Source organism: Dermacentor silvarum, chromosome 4, assembly GCF_013339745.2.
Source record: "Dermacentor silvarum isolate Dsil-2018 chromosome 4, BIME_Dsil_1.4, whole genome shotgun sequence".
Classification (NCBI taxonomy): domain Eukaryota; kingdom Metazoa; phylum Arthropoda; class Arachnida; order Ixodida; family Ixodidae; genus Dermacentor; species Dermacentor silvarum.
This window is the reverse complement of record NC_051157.2, coordinates 74,321,043-74,347,546: the sequence shown is the minus strand read 5'-3', so window position 1 is coordinate 74,347,546 and position 26,504 is coordinate 74,321,043. Positions and strand designations below refer to the sequence as shown.

The window sequence follows — 26,504 nt, the reverse complement described above, 5'->3', positions numbered from 1 at the left end:
TTAAATTGTTTCTGAAACTCAAGGTCGCAATCTGCAATTAATTGCACATGCGATCCATGTGCACTGCGTATCTCGAGTCAAGCCTATTCTAAGCAGCGTACTCGAATCAGCTGGCCCACTACCATGCATCCGCTTCTATTCCTAATATCACATTGCAGCGCATAGCACATAAGGAAAGCCGCGAACGTTTTTCGTGCACGTCATCTCTCCAGGTATTCAGAAGTCTAGAATTTCGAGGACAACTCTGGCCATTTGTTGTTGTTTAACTGCGACAACATGGGAAGTTTGGCTAGTAATGAGCTCGGTATTCCGAAATAGTAGCTAACACACACACACACACACACACACACACACACACACACACACACACACACACACACACACACACACACACACACACACACACACACACACACACACACACACACACACACACACACACACACACACACACACACACACACACACACACACACACACACACACACACACACACACACAACACACACACACACACACACACACACACACACACACACACACACACACACACACACACACACACACACACACACACATGTTAAAAAAAATGACACAAGAGAACTATATAAATAGAAAAATAAAAATAAATAGTAAGAAGCTTTCACAATCACACATAGACGAACTAAATACACACTCTAAGTATAGAAAGGTCGTGCATAATACAAAGTCAGCGCATGACTTGTGACAAGCTAAATTACTCTGCTCGGGATAAATGCATAATTTCAGGATAATAAAATAATGTTAGAAAAGAAAAAGCACACCAAAGCCCACAAAATGTGAAATGGTATGACGACGTCATCATAGCGTTGTTGCAAAGCATAATTTATGTCACTTAATAGCCCTATTCACCAGGAACTAATAAGATCCCTTTCCACAGGAAATCGCGCAAGGCTTTTACAGCTTATTTTTGTTTATATAGAACGGCCCAGTGGGACCGGGCAATTTTTCTAAGTATAGAGGACGTCTATCTAAGGCGTCAAGAGAATCACGAAGTGTCTCCCGATGTTAGTCGAAATGTGGACATTCTATCAGGATATGTTCTACACAGGCTACTGGGGTGCCACAGTGCTCGCAGTCTGAACAACGTCTTTTCCGTATGCGACAGAAAAAACGGTTTGTGTAGGCCACATCAAGACGTAAACGGTGCAAGAGCGTGTCTAAAGCCCGTTCCATCTTCACGTTTGGTGAAAATTGTAATAAAAGGTCAGAAGGGTCAACGTTGTACAAAAAAGATGATTTTGTCCATTCATCGAACCACATTGGTCTTTTACCGACTCTGGCCCTCGCCCTCTACGTCTTCAAGGCGCAAGGAGTGCCACAGAAATAGTTTCTTACAACATTAACGAGAGCGAAACCTGCCGCCACAGTCCGTGTGAGTTTTCCGACGGGCGTTGTTCCACCATAGAAATGCCGGGACATGAATGGTTCGGCCATTTTCTAACGCGACCTGTCTTCCATTTCTACGTTTCTGTCTCCTTATTTCTGAAGAGTAGGCAGGCGTTGTGCCCCTTCCTGTAGCAGTTGCCAGCCTGCTCCTCGCTTGCCCTTTCATGTCAAGTGTATATACGTATTTAAATCAAATAATAATAATAATAATAATAATAATAATAATAATAATAATAATAATAATAATAATAATAATAATAATAATAATAATAATAATAATAATAATAATAATAATAATAATAATAATAATAATAATAATAATAATAATAATAATGCGGCTTGGCCTAAGACATGGCCACCGCATCGATAAATCTTCCTTAAAGTGATATCTTCAAAAGAAACTATTGGTTCTCTGTGATGAGCAGTAGTCGAACAGGCAACGTCGTTGGAGCCGACGTTTCGACAAGGAAATTTGTCTTCGTCAGTGTAGTAACTGCTTTCCAGCCGGGGCGTAGTGTGGGATACCTGATGTCACAGGGGGAAAAAAGGAAGAAGAAGAGCGGGACCGGAGATGGAAGTGGAGGGACAAGGGAAGGTTTGGTGTTGTGACAGAAAGGGGAACAAGTAGCGTATTGGTGTTAGGTTCATTCGAGAAGTGGAGATAAAAACCGGAAACGGATGAATGATTTACGCCGAATATATAGGCTGTCAATCCAGTGTACCTGGTTTTCTAATAAAGCGGGCACTATTTACATATCTCTCCGGATTAAAAAAAATAAAAAAAGAAATGAGGGGTAGTCGAAATACGGGAACCGAGCCACAGAAGCTGAGTGATAGCAATCTGTGTTCGGTTAAGCGTATAAACGGAAACTGGAAACAAAGAGCATGCATACACATATCGTCGGGGGAAAAGGGGAAAAAGACATTGACGAAATGCTAGAGGAATGAAGACTAAAAAAAGTTAAACTGGGTATGATAGTAAATTAGTAAAGCATGGCTTAAAAGAAAGCAAAAGATAAATGCACATGCACAAAAGACAACAGCCCTGGCGTAGCTAGAAGGCCACGAAAAAAATAAGTAAAATATTTTATAAATATCAAAACTTCGAAAATATAATAAATAGGTCTTGCATGAATTTTCACTCGCATGGAGGATATAACTTAGCAAAGAAAGCGAGAAACATAACGATTGAAACCGACCCACAGCGAGCGCAGTCCTTCTCGCCTTTCCTACAACATTAGCAACTCGCCAGTACTGTTCACGTTCAATATAACTGTAGAGCCGAGCGCGTGCGCTTTCTTTCTTTTTTTTTTCATGATTCCTCTAAGGGCCCAAGTATCGGTACCTTACATGATGGGTGGGCTCAAGGGAAAATGGCGGGTCAGGTTAGGTGTCGTTACTTGACAGATGGTCTTCCTCAATAGCAGTTTTGAAGCGAGAAATGTCGGTGGTGATGGCGATGTTAGATGGAAGGATATCTATTTTCGGGCTGTGTGCATAAAAACATGAACCTTTATATGTAGTGGAATGGGCACGTGATGGACACACAGCATAAAGAACGCATTAGGCGGAAGAAACGCTTCGCTGGAATAGTAATGTGGTTACCTGGGTGCAGTGAATAAAATAAATTGAAAAATATAGACGAGCAGCTTTGCGGCGGCAGGCGAGCGAGGGAGGACACAACCGGGATATTAAAGGTCAGATACTTGTGTTATAGGTGTAGTCGGAATTGAATGAACCTGCAAGCTGGGTTTTGGGACTGATCCGAGGGGGGGTTGATTATATGACCTGGTGGCTGTCATAAATAGCACAGGCATATTGTAGTTTAGATCGAATTAAGGTTTTATATTCAAGTAGCTTGACTGAGGGAGATTCTGACGAGACGTTGCGGCGTAGATAACCTAGTATGCGATTGCAGGAATTACTGTAACTGATTAAATATAGTGCGTCCAAGATTAATCACACGATGTATGCACTCTTAGGTACTTAAATGTCTAACACTGTGTTAAGCTACAATTGTTAAGGGAGTAGTAGGGTACTACATATTGGCGATGAAAGGGCATGTGCGAGCACTTACTGACATCGAGGGACACGAACCATTTGCTGCACCACGCCTGCGTTTAGAGGACGCCATCCTGAAGAGCAGAGCCGTCTAATTAATGTGTTATGGGTTGGTACAAAACCCAATGGTCCGCGAAAAGGCGTATGTTGGATGATAAGTCTGGGAGGTCATTAATATATGTGAGAAAGAAGAGAGGCCCAAGGACTGAGCCTTGAGGTGCACCGGGTAGAACAGGAGATGGGATTTGAGGAAATTGAGTTAAGGAAAACAAACTGAAGGCGATCGCTTATAAATTCACGGGTCCAGTTGATGATGGCTCGGTGAAGGTTCCGGTGCGAGAGCTTATGCAGGGGAAAAACACGTGACACTTTATCTAAAGCCCCATCGAAGTCCAAAAAGTCAGTGGGGATGTTGAGATCGAGGTAAGAGTACAAATCAAGTTGGAGGAGAGCAAGTTGAGTGTAAGGAATTGTCTTTACGTAATTTGGGCTGATTAAGGCGAAATAAATTGACGGATGACAGAAAAGTGGCAATGTGGGAATATATAATGTCTACCATAAGTTTTCAACAAGGGCTGGTGATGGAAATTGGATGGTTGTTCTAGGATTAATATGGTCACCTTTTTTTTAATAAATGGGATTTACTTTACCAACTTTCCCATCAGAGGGTTTGATCCGGTTGTGAGAGACTGTTGAAAGGTCAGCGCTCTAGAAATGACTGCTGATGTGCTTAGTTTTAATACTTTCGAGTTAAGGCCGTCAGTACCACACGAAGACGAATTTTTTAGTGAATTGATAACTGCAACGATTCAGTTCGCCGCGAATGTAATGTTTTCCATAGCGGGATAAGGAGGTGGTGACAACACGGGAAAAATCTCAAGGTGTTTCGGGGACTGGGAAGCCATACTTATCACGGAAAAAAGAAAACAGTTTTACACAGTCGGAAATCGATCCAGTCCGTTTCAAAGAGCTAGTTGGCTTTGGTCGGAGAGAAATATGCGTAAAAATGTGTGCGACGGGATTCTAAGCACTTCTCACCCACTCAACCATTAACAGCTGGTGTGGCGGGTCCGGGAGAGAGCAAGAGCCGCAGGAGCCCAAGCTGAAAGAAACCTGCTTGTTCTTTTTTTAAATTTATTTTAAATAGACGGTTTTCCCCTTCCTCCTCCTCCTACTCATCTTCTAATTTGCACATCACTTTATAAATCTGTAGAAGAAAACCTTATAGAAAGGGTTTTGCAACTTAGAGAGGTGCTTAGAATAACCCAGTCTGAACCATCAGATTTGGTCACTATCCTTGACGAGCTTACACACTGAAAAATTCTAAACATGTTTACATCAGAGTGGGACTGAATTATATGCCGGTATTGGGAAGTTTCTCTACAATGTTAGATAAGACAATAGAGAAAGAAAACACTCGCCGAAGATTACGATAATCCCTAATGCGAAATTCGAGCCCAGCTCTATACGTGTTCTCATTTCGCGTTATATTGGCTGGCGCGGACAACCTGTCTCGTGCGGCACGTTGAAAACGGAGCGAAGTTTGGCGCGACTGCCTCGCTAATCGGGAGATCGTGAGAGGCAGCGCGTGGGTGAGGCGTGGGCGCGATTCCCAGCAGCCGCCGTAGACAGACGTCCGCTCATGCAGCGCTTTGTTTCCATATATGGCATCGGTGGACGCGCTCGCCGCATGCCTTATCGATGGCGCCATCGGTGAAAAGATGACGCGCGCTACTCTGGCGCCATCTCGCAGCGATCATCGCCTCAGAACATGTCTCGCGCGGTACTACACTTTTCTTCTCAGGCTTTCGCCATACTCTCCTCCTCCGCTTTCCTCCTCGTCCTTCCGCTGTGCCCTCCTCCTCCGCTTTCCTCATCGCACTCTCTTCGCTATCGCCGTCTTTCATCCCCCGCTGCACTCCGCGTTCGCGCTTTCATTCTTCGCTGTGCTCGTTCGTTCGGTTACGCCGAGGGACGCCGACGCTCAACGCAGGAGCGCGCGCCTACGAGCTGCGCTCTAAAAATGCGATCGTGACGTGAGGTTTAGAGCATTGGGATACTGTGCTCGGTGTCACAAGTTCGATCCCACCATCAGATACTTTATTTTCTTTTTTATGAAACGAGGCCAGACAGGAACCTACCTACCTACCTGCCGCAATGTGCTAGGGACGATGAGCCAAAGAATTCTGCGCATTAAAAGGTATGCGTGAATGTCCTCCAGGCCGGACGTAGTTGCGAAAAATCGCATTACGGAAGCACACCTCCGAAGCAATGCATCAGACGCAACACCTAATTTATATCGCGTCTACTTCAGTTTACAAACCAACGTGATCAAAAGCGACCGCCCAACTAGGAAGTGCTTGTTTAATTCAGCGATTACACTATATAGAAGTTTCCCATCATCGAAGAACTCTTCGACTGTCACAGTGTCAAACGCTCACGAGTGAAGTACACCACTAGTACTTCACATGAATAACATCTTGAATAACGCCAGAACGGGGATGTCAGTTCCTGGCTGAGGAACTTCTAGACATGCTCGAAGGCCTTCTCAAGTGTATTGTCTCTATATACACTCGTACTGGCTTACCGATGACGACATTACAGGAAGTTGGTATAGTATCCTACTGGTAAACAACGCTGAGTGTAACCGTAGCATGGATGTCGGGTTGTTACCCCAGCGTATGCCAGCGACGTACGCATGGATCCTCTGTGATGATGACCACGTAACGTTTTCAACAGCGCGACGTAATTGTAGCCTGGGGTCTGGAGTAATGCCCAGAAATAGAACACTCGTAACTTGTCGTATAGGGTAGCCACCTAAACTCAACTTCAAGCGTGTAGCTTTTCGCTTCATCCCAGGAAATAAGGCAAATGACGATTTTGCCGCTAATAGCGTTAGGCCAAGCGTTGGCAAGTGGACCTTAATAGCGCTTACAGCTCCCGAGGCTATTCATGCGAGACGATGGTGCCGGTAGCCAGAGACGCATATACAGATGTCATCCGCATAAATGGACATCTTCACTCGACTTCGAAGACCTAATGTGCGTGGGAGACTAGCCATGACGATGTGGTGCGCCGTGAAAAATACGTACTTCATCACTCAAAATGTTACAAACACTAACTCTTATGCGGCGATCATTCAGAAATGTGTGAGTGAAGTGCAAAAGATCACCATTGACACCTAGCACTTATAACTGCCTGATGATGACTGAGACAAACATGAAGGCAGTATTTCAGCGCTTAGAAGGACGAGGACAAAGAAGGAGACGTGCGAACACACAGGCGCTACTCACAACAATGAAGTTTACTGCCTTGACCACGCCTAACAATATAGTGCCATGGAAGCCCGTCACCGACCACGTGAGCCATATTGCTCGCGGATAGCAAAGTGACAAGACAGGGCGTACAAATAGCAACGAAATTTTAATTGTACATGCGCAAAAAAGTAAGTTTTTTGTCACTCAACGCTAGGGAAGTCTTAGTGATACAAGAGTCACCATGATAGTCTATCTGCTCACTCTCGATTATTAGACGGGTTAGTTCACACTTGCTACTTCCAAATATCTGCGTTTTATCAAAGAGAGGGAGACACCCACAAGTATGGCAACGAATAGCTAGAAAACCATCTGAAGGCGTTTTGTTAACTTTGTAGTTAGGCTCCTTGAGCCGTTCATTCACGCATCGTTCCGTTTGCCCAACGTAACATCGGCCGCACTTCAACGGAATGCGATAAACGATGCCCGATTTGCACTCAGTGAACCTATTTTTGCGCTGCTTATTGCAGCTTTTCTTTACTTTCTCAGTCGGGTCAGTAGTCCTACACAACCTACCCAACTTGCTAGGTGCTGAGAAAACACTTGTACATTGTCTTGTAAACTTGTACATTGTCCCGAGGAGCTAGTTTCTTCAGATTATGCGATACTTGATGGATATAAAGGATGACTGCTACATTACGCTTCTGAAAAGGAGGCCTAACATAATTGGCACTGGCATGTTGCGTAAAAAAATCAAGGGTTCAGGTAAATGACAAGCAACACCCTCACAGTTCCATTGCATCAGAAGCAGCACTCTTGGACGAAACGGGGACGTGGTGCCCTGACGATATTCATGTTGCAAAGCGCTGTGAGGTAAAGTGCAGCTTAGGATCAATGACTCTAAAGCCATCGCTGCTTCTAGCAAATCCTCCGTGGAGCTCGTCGGAATCTTCGCAATGTGCGATCGCAGAGTCATAAAGAGGGCACGCAGTACTTGGTGACAGCCCTCCTGCAGTGTTTCGTGGTGAAGCGGTCGAGTTCTCGTCATTGGAGATGCATAATTTTGCTTTTCCGGCAGTTCCGCAGTCGTTTTGTTTACGGGGTCTCTGTTTGATGGTTTGACTGCTTTAGCCGGTCCGCTGTGTGATGGCGTCACTGCCATCTGGGTTCCTTAAGTGGCTTTCAGGCTGGGAAAATCAGTATATCGCAATTTAATGTTGTGTTGTCATCTGTCATCTTTTTTTCTTCTCCGTTTTGTTCGGTCTGTCTCATGGAACGCCCTCGCCTCCGCGCGCCTCGCGCGTGACAGAAGGCGGCGCGCTTCCACCTCGCCTTTCTCCCTCGCGCGCGCGAGATTGAGCCGTGATCGTCGGCTGACCCTCGCAAGCTTTCACTCGCACATAGAGCGTACGGCGCGCGGCGACGATGTTATCGTGTTTGGACTTTGTACGGAACATCACGGCGAATACAGAAACGCGCTTGGAGTGCTCATATAATTGCTATCGCAATAAAACTGCCTATACCTAGCCGCAGTGATATGCGCAGTTGCTGGCAGCAGAGATATCGCCGGACCATTTAAAGAGGCTCGTGCTAAAGAATCAGCTACTATATTAATATGATGATGATGATGATGATGATGATGATGATGATGATGATGGGACCTATTTTATGGCTCGTATCCACTAAGGGGGATAGGCCGAAATTGATGGCAAAATTTTAAAAGAGGTTATAATCAAGGGGAGAATAAATACAAGTTAATGAAGAATTTGGAGAAACCAACTTCAGTGAAATGAATGCTAATCTGGTAGGTATAAAGCTATAATAATTAGCAGGGTAATAGTATTTTTTCAGTCAGAAAAATTGAACATTAAGATGAGACAGCACAGGGATTGGACGGAATCAACTTCCTCTTCTTCCTGTTTTAATTAGGTGTTTAGCTTCTCCTTTCCAGTTTTAGCACGACGAATGGTTGCTTTGTATGAATTTAATTTTGTATATATGTACTGCTTGCTTTCCTGCCATTGGATACAACAGTTTGGTGCTCTCAATACTGTATAAGGTGTATACAATCCCTGTAAATATATACCATTTACAGCATGAAAGAAAAAAAGGAACGAAAAAAAAATCCGCCTCCATTCAACCCTGTGTATATGTATGTACAGCGAAACTGTTGCCTAAGTTAGATGACGTTAGACAATCACCACCACCACAAGCGACGTGCGCCACGCGCGCACGCACGTGTGCGGAAGTGCAGCATACATCCTCAGTCTCATAGGCCCTCCGTCAAACGCAAGTGCGTTATTGATCTAATTGAATTTATCAAAGTAAATTGCGTTGGAAAATTCGTAAAGTGCGGCCAACACACAAGCTGCACACATGATCGCTTCGGATCGTCACGTGACGCTATCGCCTGATGACGTAATCTGATGACGTACTCGCGTCAAAGGCGACTTCAGGCGATGACGTCTTCGTCAAGTGATGATGTCATCTGATGACGTCATGGGATGCATCTTGGAGAAGCATCACACTATGCGCTTTCAGCTTCTTTGCGCTGTCTCCGGGATCGGCCCAGATTTTTGTGTGAGCGAGAGCGGCGCATGCAGACACGGAAAATTCTGATCAGCTAGAGGCTTACAGCTTCGTTGCAAAAAAAAAAAAAAAAGAAAAACATGCGATAGCGCATAGGGTAGCGTTTCCGGCTCTCATGTGCATGCTGCTGCATTGACATTTGTTAGGGACATTTTTTTCCCCTTCTATTTTTTCTCCCTACGTGAAACTCAGTATCAGGAAGCAGCCTGATGACGATAAAACAAGGTCGACGATGACAGTGGTCGTCGTCAGAGTAACGAAGTGAACGGACAAGGCAAACACAATTTCGATCCCTTAACTGCTGTCGCAATAAAATAAATAAAAATAAAATAAATAATTTTGCAGTCATAATGGCCACGGTGTGTAAAAGGATTCAGAACCCTGTGATGACAGCAGAGGAGGCATTGCAAGAGAGGAAATCTTGCCTGAATGTCAAGATCTTATTCTCCTTGCGGGTGTTAATGCTCGCGCGCAAGAGTGCTTTTTTATTTTCTTCATTTTAATTTGTTTGTATTTTTAAAGTCTATTTGTACTTCCTATGTAAGCGGAATGAAGTAGTCGGAGGCGTACTGCTCGTAACCTCTGTGTTGCAAGGTGTATGCAACGTTACTGCTTATGGGACTTTTTGTACCATGACCCATGTTGACTCTGCGGCTATCGCGCTTTGCTGTCTTTCGACATTTATGATCAAAGTGAATGTCAGCCAGATTGATATCCCCTTTTGATAAGGTGTTTAGCTTCTCCTTTCTTGTTTTCAGTGCGATGAAGGGTGATGCTTTGTATGAAGCTGATCTTTTTTTTTTTTTTTTGTATTTACTGCTCGCCGTCCTGTCATTGGTTATCACCATCTGGTGCTTACAATAGTGTAAATATTTCCTCTGCATACACAATTTTACTCATTGTAAGAAACACCATAGAAGAAATAAAAAGACAGTGGCTGAGAAGTGGAATCCTGAATTGCCATGTCTGTTGGTCATGAGTTCGAATCCTCGCGGCACGGTGAGAACTAATGAACTATCTTCGTAATTTTCTCGTAGAGGTTGGTACTATTCCAACGACGGACGGCAGCGGATATCAAAACTGCCAGTGGAGTGAGCCAATAATAGCTATCGCTGTAAAAAATAAAATAAAGAAACCTCAGTGTACGGATTTTGGTACTCTTTGTGGTTCCTCCAGCGCTGCCACCTCACGCCATGTTCTGTTTATCAGCCTAAATTGAAAGCCTCGCGAACGACTGGAATGCGTAGTCGCGTTTCCACATTCGTATTCATCTGTAACCGTCACCTAATTTACGCTGTGTAGCGTATATATTTGAGACTTCACAACGCTTAAAATCTGCTACAAATGGACTGCACATCGCGCTCTCGTGTACTAATTATGTGCAACAGGCGTTCTGCTCACCTTTTTTCTGTTCACATTTCAATTTATATTGATGGTGCTTGTACTAAGAGTCCGTGATAATAATAACCAAGGACAAATCCCCCTCACCCAAGCTGTAATGTTCTTGCTTTATTCGCTAAAATCGAACTGAATCGTCAAATCATGTCAAAAGTCGTGCGGTTTATTTGTGCACTCATTCAATTTGGCAACTTACACTCATTCCATTGTAATTTGTTGAGGCAAAAATATTGAATACTTACAGGCTCAGTTCAGGCAGTGTGTTTGTTTGTTTGTTGTTCGTTTGCCCTTTGTTGCTGGGTCATACCCACTTCCACAGGAAGCCTTCTTTCTCTCTCTCTTTTTTTTTGTCATTTTCTTTATTTATTTCAACCGCACATAATAAGACGCGACGGGAAAGCGTTAATCGCAAGGTCAAGGCCTTGAGCGCAACTTAGAGATTAAAATTTCCGGACATTTTGAAGGCGTGAAAAAAAAATACCATGAAAAAAAATTTTTTGCCCTAGATTTTGGAAGCACTGTAAAAATCCTTTCTTAGGGTATTTTTATTTTATTAGAAAAACAGTAAAAAAATGAAAAAAAGGCGAGAAAGCCTTGCAGGAAGGTTACGGGTGTGCATTATTATTATTTGGTTTGTTCACTTATACACACAAGAACACGAAGGAAATAGGGAGGGAGCAAGAGGGGCACAACGCCTGCCTACTCTTTCAGGGGGAGGGAATAGAGGAAATGAAAATAGGAGGAAAGAAAAGAGGAAACAAAGAAATGACGGAGGCACAGACAGAACAAAACAAAACACAAATAATGTGTAACGCGCGAACGTTTAAGCGTTACCGGTGGCGTGGGTTAGGGCATTTTCCCTCCCTGATATCGAACTCGCCGGATCGCTTGGGGGTCCGAAGGTCCTGCTTTTTTCCATGGCATTTCAGCGTAAAAGGACCTTCTATAGGGTTCTCGTTTAACTACTAGGTTCATCTACGATGCTCGAGTGCTCGCCGCCTTTCTACAGGCCTGGAAGGCACAGTTGCTTGTTTGCCTCCTTGTCATCGTCGCTTGACGTAACGGTCTCAGGTGTACAAGGTGCTAGGTACTTTCGTTTCTTCTTCAACAAAAAGAGTGAACAAAAAAGAAAAGAAGAAAAAAAAAAGCGCGGGGCAACATACTCAGACCCAGTGGGCAAGCGTGCATGACGTGTCGTTGTCGCCGCCCCCCGTCCCGACCCCGCGTCGACAGGGTCGCGGAAGCACCTCGTTCGCGGCGCGGAAGCCGTGCCCTTGACAATGCTCGGATGCTGTCAAGACAGCCGGCCGCTTTCGGAGGCAGCGAGAGGAAAGAAGGGGAAAGGAGGGTCCCCCTCGTCGAGAGAATGTGGGTCGCTTTCCCCGCTGCGGGCCCTATTTTTGGGCCTCCGCTCGCGAGTCTCCGAGGAAACGAGGTCAAGCCGCCGGCGGAGGTGGTCGACCCGCCGCCGCGGGCCCCGTGACGACCAGGAACCGGTGCGGATGTACCACGGGTGCTTGCTCAATTGCCGCTGCCGGTCACTCCTTTTGTCCGCGAGGAAGAACGCGCGTGCCTTTCTTCGAAGAGAATGATGGAAGGAGGTTTGCCAAGTTCCGGTACTCCACGGTGCGGGATTTCCAAGCCCACCTGAGTCGGGGTGGGGTTGTTTGAAGTATATGCTAGTACGGCAAAGTCTCCTCGAGTACAGCTACTTTGGAAGAGAGAGACGGAGGAGGAGGAGGGAAGGTTTGTGGGAGGGTTGAAAGGCTAAGTGAGTGCATGGAGGAAAGACAGAATGAGCACGCGCCCGTTTGGTGTGCTTTGTGGCGCGAGATATTCGCGGTTGTTTCGAGTCCGGTTGAGAGAAAGAGCGAAAACAAGAAGGTGTCAGCTCCGCTACATAAATGCCATCAAGATCACCGGTTCATATCCCGAAATAGATGATATGAAAGGAAATGTGGTAGGCACATATGAACGCGAATAAATAAAATTAACGCCACAATTAGACGCCAAAAATAAGGAGAAGGTCTAATAAGGTACACGTATGCAAAAGATGAAAGAGTTTGATGTCTTAAACGGCACCGTATATTGTTCTTGTCGCAAAAGAGCTGCGAACGGTTTTGAGACTCTGTGCGGAAAAAAAACAGGACAATAATTCATTTACTGAGCCCTTTTGGTGGTTCTTAATGCGCGAAAATAGCGCATAACTTGCGCCGGGTCTTCGTTTACGTGAGCGGAAGAAGATTGAAATATCATCGGGCCTTGTCGCTTAAGGGTGATACTATGCATACTAACATTCTGTATGTTTTGTTTGTAGATTTAGTGCACAATGTGCGTCAATTACTGGTGAATAAATGAATGAACAAAAGGCGTCACTTATCCGCAGAAGCACAAACATGAACGAAGTGACAGGGCCTATAGGAGAAGACCCTCTTTCTATTCAATCATAAATACCTATGTATAAGTCGCGTGCCATTTTTTCAAATGTGACCGTAAGATGAACTACTATAGAAAGCTACAACTCTCTCTCTCTATAGCATCAACTCGGAGCAAGACACCTAAACTTTTGCTCTGTCACGAAAAGTTTCGCAGATACTCGAGCTAATTGCAGCTAATTAAGCTTCTTCATGATGCTGAGCGCTCGGAAAAGTAGTTTGACAGCAGAGGTGTGCGGCTGTAAGTGCTGGATACGTACACAAATGCGTTGCACATTATCCGTCATCTACACTTTCATCACCCCACCAGCAAACCCGCCTCAATGGCGGTAATTTTTAACTCCCGATGTAATAGATGAGCGTTAAACTCCAAAGATGCACGCGGGCCTACTTTATTACCCTTAACTACGCACTGATTTAATCAAGCGATGCTCGGATATGCTCCGCGTGAAGGATTTCCCGCTATAATGTTTTCGTATGGTGCATAATAACTACGCACGCTTTAAGTTTTTCCATTACATTCCTGTGGAACTTATAGTCAAAACGTAGATGCCAATTGAATGATGCGCTCCGTGAACAAAAATAGCTGAACCAGATAATGAACTTTAGGACAGCCTATCTGGGGTACTAACTTGTTACCACTTTTCAATATATAGACGAAATTAATAACAATTTCGTACCAATTCCGCATTTTCCGTGCAGCTATATTCGAAGCAGCGGAACTCGAAAAGCGAGCTGTATCCACAGGCAGAGATGCATCGCCCTACCAAACGTTCCTTCTTTCATAAGGGGTTTAATTGTAGCATTTTGCCGGGAAAGGCCTTTCAGGGTATGACAACAACATTGTACAACGAGAAAAAGGCGCCGTTCACCATGGCTGCTAAGAAAGTGTGCTCTCAGTCTGAGAGGTTCTCCTGCAGCGCGGACTGCCGAAAGCGCCGGAAAAAGATTGCGAGGCGTTTCGAAACCATTGCGCAGGCGGCGCAGCCCGTATCTCAGCGCACGTGTCCGCCTAAATCTACGGTAGACGAGCGAGCTGGTGCGGTCAGCCAGCGGCGCTCTCGAGTAGCGGAACAGGATACGCACGCCGGCACACTTCCTTCCTCGTGCGGCGCGGACCAGGTAAGGACCAGGCAAGGCAGCAGCGAGGACCGGGAAAACGCCGCCGGCACTCCATTGGGACGGAAGCTCGCTGATAGGTGCGCTCCTCTCGCTTTTCTTTGCGAGACCGAGGCAATGGCTGAGCTGAACGTGAGACTTGGAAAACGAAAACAAAAAAGAAAAAGACAAACCTATCGCAGGCAGGCTCGTTAAACTGCCGGCACACTGTCAGGAGCGTCACGCACGTCTCTCGGGAGAAATGTGACAGCTACTGCGGGTCACGAATGGTTTCCTTGTGCTTACGGTGAGCGCGCTTGTGGAATCCTCGAGCAGACGTGGGCTCCTGACCGTGCGTTTATGCATTTATTCGTCCCAGAAGCCGGTCGCGTTTTTGCATGCTGCGCTATTTGAAAAGGCACTGAAGAAATACGTAAGGGGCCGCCGTCGAAATATACAACCGAAAACGTTACGCAGGATCTTAGGAGCGGAGGTCTGCCGTTTGCACCGAAGACACACGCTAAGCTATTACGTGCAACGTACCGTCACTCGTAAGCGTTAGCTCAATCTGCAGTCGAGGCAGAAATAAATTTACGGTATTCGGTTCCCAAGTGTGTGAACGATAGTACTTCAACGGATATATATTTATATATTACATATTATTACCATATTATTACCGTATTATTACTGTATATATTACCGCCCTAATATTTGCTCTCATCGTCAACTTACCCTAACCCTCTCTTCCTTCCCTTCACCAAGTGCAGAGCAGCAAGATGGAGCAGCGTATCTCAAATCGGTGTGTCTGCCTTTTCCGAAATAAATTTTCTCCTCTTTCAAAAGTGACAAGCATATCTGACGCAGTTATCGATGTCCACCTCTACACGACTCGTACACACAGCAGTGGTGATTAAGCAGTAAACATGAACTAAACTAGTTATTGTTGTGTACTTTGATGTTACTCAATCACTGTTAATAACCTTGAAAGAGCACACCAATTTCCGAAATACTTTCTACAATGCGTATCCAAAGTTTTCTCCGTACGTTGACGGGCGACTCGAATCGCATCGGGCGTGAACATGTGGTGACGCGGTCGTCGACCTATGGTTTGCTGCAGGGTCTGCTGCCAGCTGACAGGGGCGCACCATGGAGCTAGCGCAGCAGGCGTTGACCGTGCTGCTCTGGCCTTTCACCAGCTTCTACCAGACTTACCTATGGTGCACATCATTCGCCGGTAAGCGATCTAACTCTGGAGACCGTGACGAGAATACCTTTGCGGCTCCTAGTTCCCGATTTGCAATAATCGTATCAGAAGGAGACGGCATCGTGCGCGGAGTGGCTAACACATTGCGGGCTTGTGTCCTGTTTCGCCTCCCTTTCTGAATCGCCTTGTTGCACTGTCTCACGTTGCACTTTTAAATGATCCGCTTTCAGTCAACCAGCCAACAAGATCTTGTACCAAAGTCACGAATTTATTGCCTAATAATAAGATTCGTGCGTGTTTCATAACAACAAGCGGTGATAGCGCTGTCATCGAGAGGAAACAATGATATTAGGGAGAAAACGCGGATCTTCATAGGTAGCGTTTTCACAGAACGTGTTCATACGAGCATTTGTGAAATGTCAATGTAGTATTTTTAGGGCAAAAAGGCTGGTGTGAATGCGTGTCATGGTCATGTGCGATTTTACAAGCGCAAGTAGGTTTCATAAGCGGACGCACAAATCTGTAAACTATAATTATACTGGAGCATTCAAAGGGGAAGAAAAAAATCTGTTTTATTGCACACCACATTGAGCTCCACCAAGAGTTTGCGAGGAGGACTTTTGCAAAGTTCAGCTAAACGATGCTATGATTTCAAGTAGACTGTAAACTAATACACCACATTTCACAGCTTTAGACGACCTAACAAATGCCGATTACTGAAATCTGATACCAATATTTCGTGCAGAATTTCCGCAGTAATAAACACCGTGCTTCATTTCCCCCCTGAAATTTACCGATATCTGACGATTTTTGTTTTGCAGTTGTGGATATATACAGCAATTTTGCTTTCTTAGGAGGTGTAACTGATTTCTCTTTTCAGTGCAACAAATTTCATTGAAATCGGTTCAGCGGCCGTCTATTAAAGGCATTTCTGCATTTTATATGGTTTTAATATGAGAAATCAGATATGGCCCCGAGCTAAAGTTTCATTTTAAATATTGTTACTGGGGGTGTGCAATATTCAAAATTTATTATATAAATCAGAGGCAGCGGTTTCGGAGGTGAAGTGATATCTTTCTTTTTCAGCACAGTTGCCCGACGGAGGATATCTCTTCCTTACGCTGTCTTTGGATTTCCTACACCAGCTAGGTGAAAGATCCATCAGCATGTTAGTAATGATGCGGGGCGTTATTTTATGTTTGTTTTCTGAAGGAAATATTCGGAGGCAATGTTAGAACCCTAATTTCTCGGAATATTTGTATTCTGTTCAAAAATACAATTCGAACACACCTAACTAGCTTTGAAGTTGTTGCTACGCTAAGAAACACACATGCCGCTGTGCGCCGGCGCAGATCGGCGGACGGAGAACTGGCTGCTGGTCAAGTCGCCGATCCCGATGCTGCTGATCATCGCGGCCTACCTGTGCGTGGTTCGGTACGGGCCCCGCATCATGGCTTCGAGGCCGCCCTTCCAACTGAAGCCCTTTCTCATCATCTACAACTTCTCAGTCGCTGCACTCAACCTGTATATCGCCATAGAGGTATGAGCGGTGCTTACCACTACATTTGCTCGCGATTGCAAGTTATGCTTAGTGCGTTCACTGGTTCGTGAAGCTCCATTGTCTGAAGCTCCTTGTGTGTCATACGTGCCTCCGAGATAAGTAGTCGCACAAAATTTCGCTTGCGATGACAAGTTATACTTTGTGGTTGCATCGGTTCGTGTCATCTTGTCTGAAGCCGTTCGTGTGTCAGATGTCTAACCACGCAAACACATACAAAAGAAAAGGCGGGTGGAACACCTCCCCAAATGTGTGCACCAATATCTCGGAGGCAAGAACCGTCATTCGCCGAGTAATTCCAGATGGCGCCACCATAAAATGCCGTATCAAACATAGAGGTTTCATCAAGCCATGTAGTATACCTGCGCCTTGCTTGCGTAAATTAGTCAACGTGCACACGAACCATCGATTGATGAACAAGAGCACGTACATCAGCTGCGCCATGTGCAAGACATACAAGAACTTGATCGCAAGCCCTTTCAATCGCGGTTTATGCGAAAACTTGTCAGCTGATTTTTTTTCCATGTGGTCTGATTGATTGAGCGACTGATGGCGATGTAAATGGAAGTGTGAGCAGCTGTTACCTTAGCTGTGGAATGATCGCAGTACGACGATATATGAGATGAAGTAAACGCACTGCACTGACCAACCAAGGGAAGTAAGGTAAAGTGTGAAATTGTACCAATATTACGCTTAAAATAGAACAAACAAAAGGATACTAGAGCCCATCTAAGTACATAGAGACTTCCTACTTTGTTGTAGCGCTGACAGAAAGACCACCGCAGTCGTGTCTTTGTCGTTATGCCTGCACTACAAGAAAGCAGAAATCGCCCTACCAACATGCCCATATAGCTACCCTCATAGAGAGACCACGTTGTCTTTTAATGAAAAATTTCGCTTGCTTCATGTGGCCTGCACGCGAAGTTTTATTTGTAGAGCAGGCATGAGGCAACCACACCAAGTTTTCTGCCCGTCTTGCGCGCTGGAAAGCCGCTGCCCCTTGAGCTTCCCGGATTGCGCAAACGGTACTGTTGTTGGTGCATCATCGTAGGTAGTAAGAGACAAAAAGGAAAAAAGCGCAATCACTGTGAAAATCAAGTGCAACTTTTTCAGAACAAGTGCATACAGAAGTTCGCTAGCGATTTCCTAAGACAACTGAGAGTCGGGTGGCAGGAGCCTTCACGAGTTGCTTGCAGACGAGTAATGTCGCCGCGTATTCTTGCTTCAGGTCCAGACGCCCAGGTTGCTCGGAAGGATGGACTGGTGGTTTTCAATGCCCCAATGACGCTATACCGGAGATATTAGGGACGTCGTAAAGGACAGCTGCGGGATGCTGATCATCTAAGTTTCTTTTTTAGCACGCTCCTAAAAATTAGCACGCCGACGCTTTATTGGCGGAGCCAATATAAGCGTCGTTCATGAAAGGGTCTTGGCGTGGGTTTATAGACCATTTTCCTGGGAATCCGTTGGGTGCCGCCATGTTTGATCACTTGGTGACGCGTCCATTGCTTGCCTCAGCTGCCTTCGTTGCCTCCGTGTTTACAATAGATGTGCACGACGGCGGTGCGGCTTATCAAACCTGTTTCGGCTAACGTAGACGGGTAAAGTAGACGGATAACGTAGACGGCGACTACAGGTGAACGACACGAAGCTTCGGCCACAGCTTCAGAGCTCATTACTCCTTGTCCAAATGGCGTGAGCAGCGTTTACGGTGCTTGTACTAAAAGCGGAGCTAGAAATGTATTCCAACCTGTCCAAACTTTCCGATTACGAATTAAATCAGGATGAGCGTGTTTTGCTCTTCGTTCTTTATTTGACAAATAATTTGAATTAGCGGCTTATCATGTTCCCGACTCAGTAACGTTCCTCGGTGCGGTCACTATCTGATTGTTTATTTTCTGCCTAATCGCTCGCGGGTGTGCCCAGTTGCAATAGATTTGTTCTTGCAGTGCACAAGGCTTGGGATGTACATTTTTTTCTGCTTTGTAATAGCTTATAGTAAAGACGTATTATCGCTAGTTAATCGCTTCCTTTGTGAACCACCACGAAAGGTTCAGCTTCGAACATTCGTGTGCTGTCGGTGCATAGTCGCCGTCAGCCATGCTTCGGCGCATTGATTCAACTGTGCGTCCATTGATACGTCGGCGATAGAGTGGGCGCAAGTTAGCGCGTAAGTTGGGGTGGTGTGTGTAGCTAACGTGCGAGAAACTAATTACTATGCCAGGAAGCGGCGATGCTTCCTTGTAAGGAGCGCTACTCGCTCTTACCGACGTTCCGGTGTTGAAGTTCTTTCTCTGGCGGTTAGCGATACAGCGCTGGCGATTGAGTGAATATTTTTATCCTCGTGGAAAGTCGTGCATTGCGAAGGGCGGCCGGCCACTCAGGCAGTTCCTTTGTATAGCAGCGGTCCGTGGACTTGGTCAAACACGCTCATTCCATTACTTAATAAGCCAGTCACTATTTTTGCAACCAACTACTGCTCACGTCTTCCCTCTAGCGATCCTCATTTTGCAGCATGAATGGATAATAGTGCGTTAGCGAACAGCCTGTTGAATTTCCGCCAGCTGATCGCACGGAAGCAGGGCAGGAGTTGTAAAGGTTTCGTATTCGTGCGCCATTCGCTGAGGCAGCGTGCGGCGCGACGCCGAAAGCGCCATCTCGTTCCTCTAGAGCAAACTGCTCCGCGAAAGGGTCTATATGTAAGTCTATATGTAAGTCTATATGTAACAAGAATTTCGCGGACTCCGGGATTGGCCCAGACACTTTAGGCTGTCTCAGCATCAAGTACGCACAAAAAAAAAAAAAAAAAAAAACAAAGAAAAAAAGAAAAAAAAAAACAGTCGAAATGTATTCGAAAGCATCACGAAACGATTTATGCATAAAAACCCCAATACATTACCGTGCATTGTAAAATTAACCAACGTAAATTGCCGCGACAATGCCCGATTTTCATTGGCTCCGGGACTGGCCCATGCATATTGGAGTCGGGTCCTTGTCAGCTGCAACTGCTGGTGACTATTTCACGTCGTTACGTTTAGGGGCGTTAGGTGTCTGCGCCGCACTCAGATTTCGCGCGTGTGGAAGGCGTGGAAGACGAGGTGGAAGAGAATAAAGGTATAGGGCACCTGCTGGGCTTGAATTGTTGAACACTTCGCATTGTGAGTTGTGGCATTGCATGTGGATGTATAGCGTTATACAGGGCATCCCAGCAAACTTTAGCCAATGTTTAAAGATATGCCAAACCATTTTAGGGGAACGCGACCATATTCACGTTGTGGGATACTTACTGTACGGAGCAAATGACACTTTTTGTTGTTTCCTGCTTAATTGCAGAATTAGCTATATTAATTAATCAAATTCGAAAGTGTTAATTTCAGGGCAAGACTTCAATGCAAAAGTTCAGGGCAGAACATCCAACGAGAAAGAAACATCTAATTCAGAAGCTTCTAGCTTCCTACTTGTTACGTATTCATTTTTTTCGGCGACCTGAAGAAAGCCCGGGAAATATTCGGGGAAAAAATTCAGTCACTAAAGTATCCTTGTATACCTGATTTGAATGCGAAAGCATGAGGACTTGTCTAAGTTATCACTTTAAATTAAAACTCCACCTTAATCCACCCTAATCACTTTAATCCACCTTAATTCATTTTTGGGAGTGGGCCAGTCCGACGCCGTGGCTGTTCACCATGGGATTTCGCAGTGCGAGCCGCTGCAGGTCCAGCGCCCGGTACGTGACGTATTCACCTGTTCAAGTGGGTTTTGGTACCATTGGATGACAACAACGGACGCCGGATTTTCCGCTTCATGGGGCATATTATGCTTTCGCATTAAAAACGCGTGACACGCCCGCTTTCGCGCCGCGGCTGCAATGTTCTGGAACGTGCCGCGCATGTACGAACAGCGCATTGAGCCTGGTGTGCTGCCTGGTCTGCTTATCGCTATCATGAAACACCACGCGAGAAGCACATCGTTGGCGTCAATCGCACAACCGACGCCTGTGGCGGTCCCGCCCTGCCACTCTTTAAGGGGGAGCACAAAAGGCTATAGATGAACTGTTCGTTCATATGCGACATGTTTCAGAGTACTGCAATCGCGGCGCGAAAGCGGGAATGTCACGTGCTTTTTTTTAAAATAATTCGTGGTCGTTCTATAGGGCGTAGAAGAAATAATTACGCAAAACAAGTGGGAAGCTAGAAGTTTTTAAATTGTGGGGTTTTACGCGCCAGAACCCCGATCTGATTATGAGGTGTAGTGGGGAACTCCGGAATAATTTGGACTACCTGAGGTTCTTTAACGTGCACCTAAATCTACGCACAGGCATTTCGCCCCCATCGAAATGCGGCCGCCGTGGTCGGGATTTGATCCCGAGACCTCGTGCTTAGCAGCCCCACACCATAACCACTAAGCAACCACGGCGGGTAAGTTAGAAGTTGCTGAATTTAATTTTTCGTAGGATGCTCTACAACTTTCTCAGTAGAAGGTTTGCTCTGAAGTTTATACTTGCGAACTTGGTTAACGAATATTTATTAATTACGCAACAAACCAGAATAAAAAGAAATTGCGTGGCTTGCTCCATGCAACATACAGCCAACAACGTGCTCCTCCTAGAAGTGCTTGGTGGTGGTAAAAACGTCTTTATTTAAAATAGAATCCAAATATTGGCCTCCGGGCCTATAGGTTGTTCTCCCATCTCCTATATTAGGAAATCCAGGCCAGAATCGATGATATAGGAGAGGAGTGAATTAAAATGGAGGTCACGAACCCACACTCGGAGGCCATCCGGGTCAGTCCTATAGAGGAAGGTGCCTTCTTCGGACGTCTTCTGTGGCAGTGCACGCTTCCTTGGCATATTTTTAAACCTTGCCTAAGGTTAGCTGGGACGCCCTGCATATACTTTCATAGCGTTGTATATATTTGCAAAACGTTGTACACACTTGCATAGCGTCGTATGTAGTTTAATAGCGTCGGCCGGCTCCGCCAATATAAGTCGTTCAGGTGTAGCGGTAAGAAACGCGTAGTTGTCTACATTTTTAATAAAAAAAAATTTTAGACCCTCTACAAATGCTAAATTCAAACACTGCCCTCTGACCGGCAACTAGTCGAATCCGCTCTGCAGCCATAGCCGCTCAGCCACCGCATCGCGTCTTGGAAGTTGGAAAGCGATGCATAAAGCCTTAACAAGCACTTGTGCAGCACCCCACCGCACAGTCCGGCAACCACGTGAAATGTATTGTCCAGTGTATCTTTCGGCGAGTCGTCTGCGCGTCTGTCTCACAAAATGCTTCGCCCATGCTGCGTTAAATGACAAGGTTACGTTTCATATACAAGTGCCGCTTAAATAAGCGCCTACATAGAATCAATGCCGACCGTGATTCTTTAGGCGCGCGAATGACGCTTAGTCAAATATAGACGCTTGACGTCATGCCGGATACTTCAGAAATACGCTTTATTGGCGTTCACGGCATATTCAACTAGCATCACGACGCACGTACAGCCACCGTCAAACTTAACACGAACAATGAAGACACGCCTTTGGCGGCTTAACTTTAACGAACCTTTTATTGTATATCAGCAAACAGACGATGCTTTCGAAGGAAGACGAATTAAGCTAGCACATTCAGCGCACTCCAACCAGAAATATCCCGCTTCTCCGCAGGAGAAGCAAAAAGGTTTAAAAGTAAGCTTTAGCTCGGGTATACATGTAAAAGGAGAATTCGTTTTCCTCGGCAACCACTGCACCAAATGTGACGAGGTTTGTTGCATTTAAAAGAAAAACTTGAAATCTAGGGAATCTTGATTTCGAATTTTTGATTTAGGTCGTCAATTTCTTATTAAAAATTTGCAAAAATCGCACATCTTCAGAAAACGAAACTATCAAGTTTACAACGGTGCAACTCAGCAATGAAAAATGATACCACAATTCTGTGAATTGTATCTAATAGTACATCTAAAGCGGACAAAATTGATATGTTACACATAAATATCAAAAAAATTTAGTAATATAGAAATACAGCTTTTGCAGAACCCTTCTACACAACGTAACAAATTACCGTAGGACATAAATTGACATATCGAATTTGTCCGCTATAAATTATCTAATGGATGCCGTTTACAGAACCGCGATATCTGTTCTTGATCCAGAGCAATTTATTTGTAAACTTAGGGATTCTATTTTTTTTCGAACTTTCGGATTTTTGAAAATTGATTATAAAAAATTCAGGCTATAAATCAAAATTCTGCTTCCAGCAGTAGCTCTAATTTAACTTTCTCTCTCAAATGCAACCAATTTCACTAAAATCGGTCCAGCGGTTATCTCCGAAAAGCGTTTCTGCGTTTTACATGTATTTGAATAGGCCCCGTCGTAGTCGGGCACGAGCTAAAGCTTCCTTTTAAGCCGTGTTGGGTTTAAGTATGACGGAGTCTTCACGTAAAGCAAAAAAAAAAAAAAAAAGAACAAATGTCTCGCTTGATTCAAGGAGTGCCAGCCACAAGTGCTGAACAAACTTCGGGAATCCGTCGGCAACATACAGTTCGTAGTGGTGCCCTGAAGTGACGTCATGGCAGCGGCATGGCGTTTCTTGACGTCGATGGGTTCATTTTGTGCAAAGTGTGCAATATTTTTGTAAACTTGACATGCAAAAATTGATTGCAGAATTTATTTTTAATATGTTCCCACCTGTGCGAGCGAACGTTTCCCAATAGCGAAGGCACTTGCAAGTGCGTTTCTCAAGGTACGCATGTTAATGATTTCTTCTCTGTTTCCTAGATATTGTATTGCATAACCAAGCGGAGATACAGCTGGTTGTGCCAACTGGTTGACTACAGCGACAATCCGTGGGAGATCAGGGTGAGTATAAAAAAATACAATTCACGATACTGCCATCACCTGGTAGAGATGAAAACGAATTGCATTTATTTATTATGACAACAGGGGTGCAACCGCAAAGAAAACATTTTTTTTATTATGACAACAGGGGTGCAATCGCAAAGAAAACATTCTTCGCAATTATTTATTGATAATAGAACTGCAAAGTCATTAATTAGGACATTATTGCAACTTGGGAGGGGGGGGGGGAGACAAATAATTATAAAACCTATTTACATTTTCACAGTACAGCAGTTCCGCAGATGTTGAAATGATTACAATTTTGCATGTTCCATGGGAATGTGTATATTTTAAAAGATTATTTCTAGATTAATATGGACGTCTTTGCGTGACGAAACATAGCTCAGGTAGAGAGAGAGAAATTTTCTTTTACAGAAAAGCAGAGAGGTCGGCCTGAGCTGTAACTTGCTCTGGCCTGCTACTCTACACTGGGGAATAGGAACGGGGAGGAAAAGGGCTAATGAATGAATGAATGATGATGATGATGATGATGATGATGATGATGATGATATGAGGAGGAGGTGTGTATATACGAGCTCACAACGTTGTGACATCTCTAAAGCCGTGCGTCCAGCCCAGTGACTTGTAGAAAGGCTAAAGCGGCACTGGTTATCAGGGCTGCGCTGTTTGCATTGGGCCAAGAACCTAAAAGAAACTAGACTGATAGCGGCCTCTTATTGACTTTTGCAATGGAAGAGACCAGTTTCTGTCGCTCTTGCGCGTACGCGGGACATACGCAAAATATACGATCAAGTATAACTCAGGTAGGTTGTTGAGCGAATACCCGTTTTTTTGAGGGGGTGCATGTTTTGGGTCATTTTCATTTAGAACACCAACCAAGTGTTTTCTTCGCTTCCGTGACGCCCAGAGTATGGTCGTACTTCGGCAGGAGAAATCTTACCATGACAGACTGCCTTCATTCGAGACGCGAATAGACTGATCAGATATACACGACACGCGCCCAGCACATGCATTGCACGTACGTATTGTACACGACTTCCTTTAGTTGTTTGTGAACGTGTCTTAAATTAGGCTGCGGAAAACCAAAAGAGTGCCCAGCAGCTCTTCGAGATAAACTGCTAATACGTTCTTACCACGAACAGTTTCGGACGACAAGAGAGTTTAATGTTTTACTGTGGAATTATTCTTTAGTTCTTGATTGTTCAGAAAACACGTACCGTATTTTCTTGATTCTAACGTGCACCTTTCTTTTTTTTTCTAGAAAAATCCGCTAAAATATTACATTCGCCGTTAGAATGAAGCACGAACCCAAGACTGGTTTCCTCTGGACACGTGACAGAGGCGAGCTGACTGGGATATATTTGCGTGAAGCGATGAGCGGTAGGCTTCGCGAAGGATATCCGTATGCCACGAGGCAGCTTTGACGTCGCGGACTTCTATTTTGGCTCTTCGGAAAAATTACAATCCTTGCCTTTGCTATTAACGATAAAAGAGCGTAAGCAAGAGGGACGCTCGTCTAGATCTTGTTTGCAATATGGCGGCTTCACTGCGGAAAGGGTCTTTATGCGGTGAAGTTAATTCATTGCACGAGGCTCAAAGACTAAATAAAAGCATTGATTTCAGCGGCGCAGATGCTACAGGATACCGCTCAGGTCATTAATGAAAATTTACAAGTCAAGAATCGAATTACGGAACCAATTTCAGGTCTCATTTCTGAAATTTGGCTCTGGTGTTGGGCACTTTGATACTAATTGGCTTCCGCGCATCATGTCGATGGCGCGCTCGTTGATACTAACATATAATTCATGGTATGCAACTAAAGTCTCACGAAGCAGACTGAACATTGCGCAACTTATTACAAACGTCCTTCGTTCGCTCCTGAATGTCATTATATAGGATGAGACGCTTCTACCGGCTGTCCCAACTGAATAACCAACAACATAGCACGATTACATGTTCCAAGTGGCTGTCACTTATCTATTATTGCCATTGGTATACTTCTTTTTTTCTTTCACTGCATCTACTCAACCTTATTCAAAAACTAAAATTAAATTCTGGGGTTTTACGTGCGAAAGCAACGATGTGATTATGAGGCACGCCGTAGCGGATTAATTATGCCCACCTGGGGCTAAAATGTTCAACGTGCGCCGAATGCGCGGTACACAAGCGTTTTTTGCATTCCGCACCCATCGGAATGTGACAGGGGTTGAACCCGTGACCTCAAGCTGAGCAGCGCCAGAGCTATGTTTACTCCATCGATAACTAGTAAAATTCTAAGCCACCTCGAGGAAAGCTCGGGTCAAGTGCTCCTCACGAATAATATTTGCGCAGACGATTTTCTCGACAGGAAAGCAAGCTGGACGCATCGCACGGAACTGTCGGGTGGTATCGTTTTAATTTTTGAGGTCAGGTGCTTTTCGGGGCCCAAGTAGAAAACAAAAACACGCAGACATTGATCCGGCCGGTTCTATGTTCATCATGCTAATTCGTAATTGGCGCTTAGGTAATTGGGCACCAATTGAAGTGTTGGTCAGCAAGTCATAATAATTGAGCTGACAAATATATATATATATATAATATATATATATATATATATATAGGAAATACGAGTTGGGGGTAGAGCCAGAATTCT

At 44.8% G+C, this 26,504-nt stretch overlaps 1 protein-coding gene across 1 annotated transcript in view; it reads left to right on the top strand.

Moving 5' to 3' along the window:
• Window positions 1-26,504, top strand: part of LOC119450239 (elongation of very long chain fatty acids protein 4) — a 75,184-nt gene that overhangs the window by 31,725 nt on the left and 16,955 nt on the right. The window contains exons 3-5 of the mRNA XM_037713622.2: window positions 15,381-15,497; window positions 16,820-17,007; window positions 23,792-23,872. Coding sequence (XP_037569550.1) covers window positions 15,410-15,497; window positions 16,820-17,007; window positions 23,792-23,872 — 357 coding nt within the window. The 5' untranslated portion in view covers window positions 15,381-15,409. The remainder of the gene's footprint in view (window positions 1-15,380; window positions 15,498-16,819; window positions 17,008-23,791; window positions 23,873-26,504) is intronic.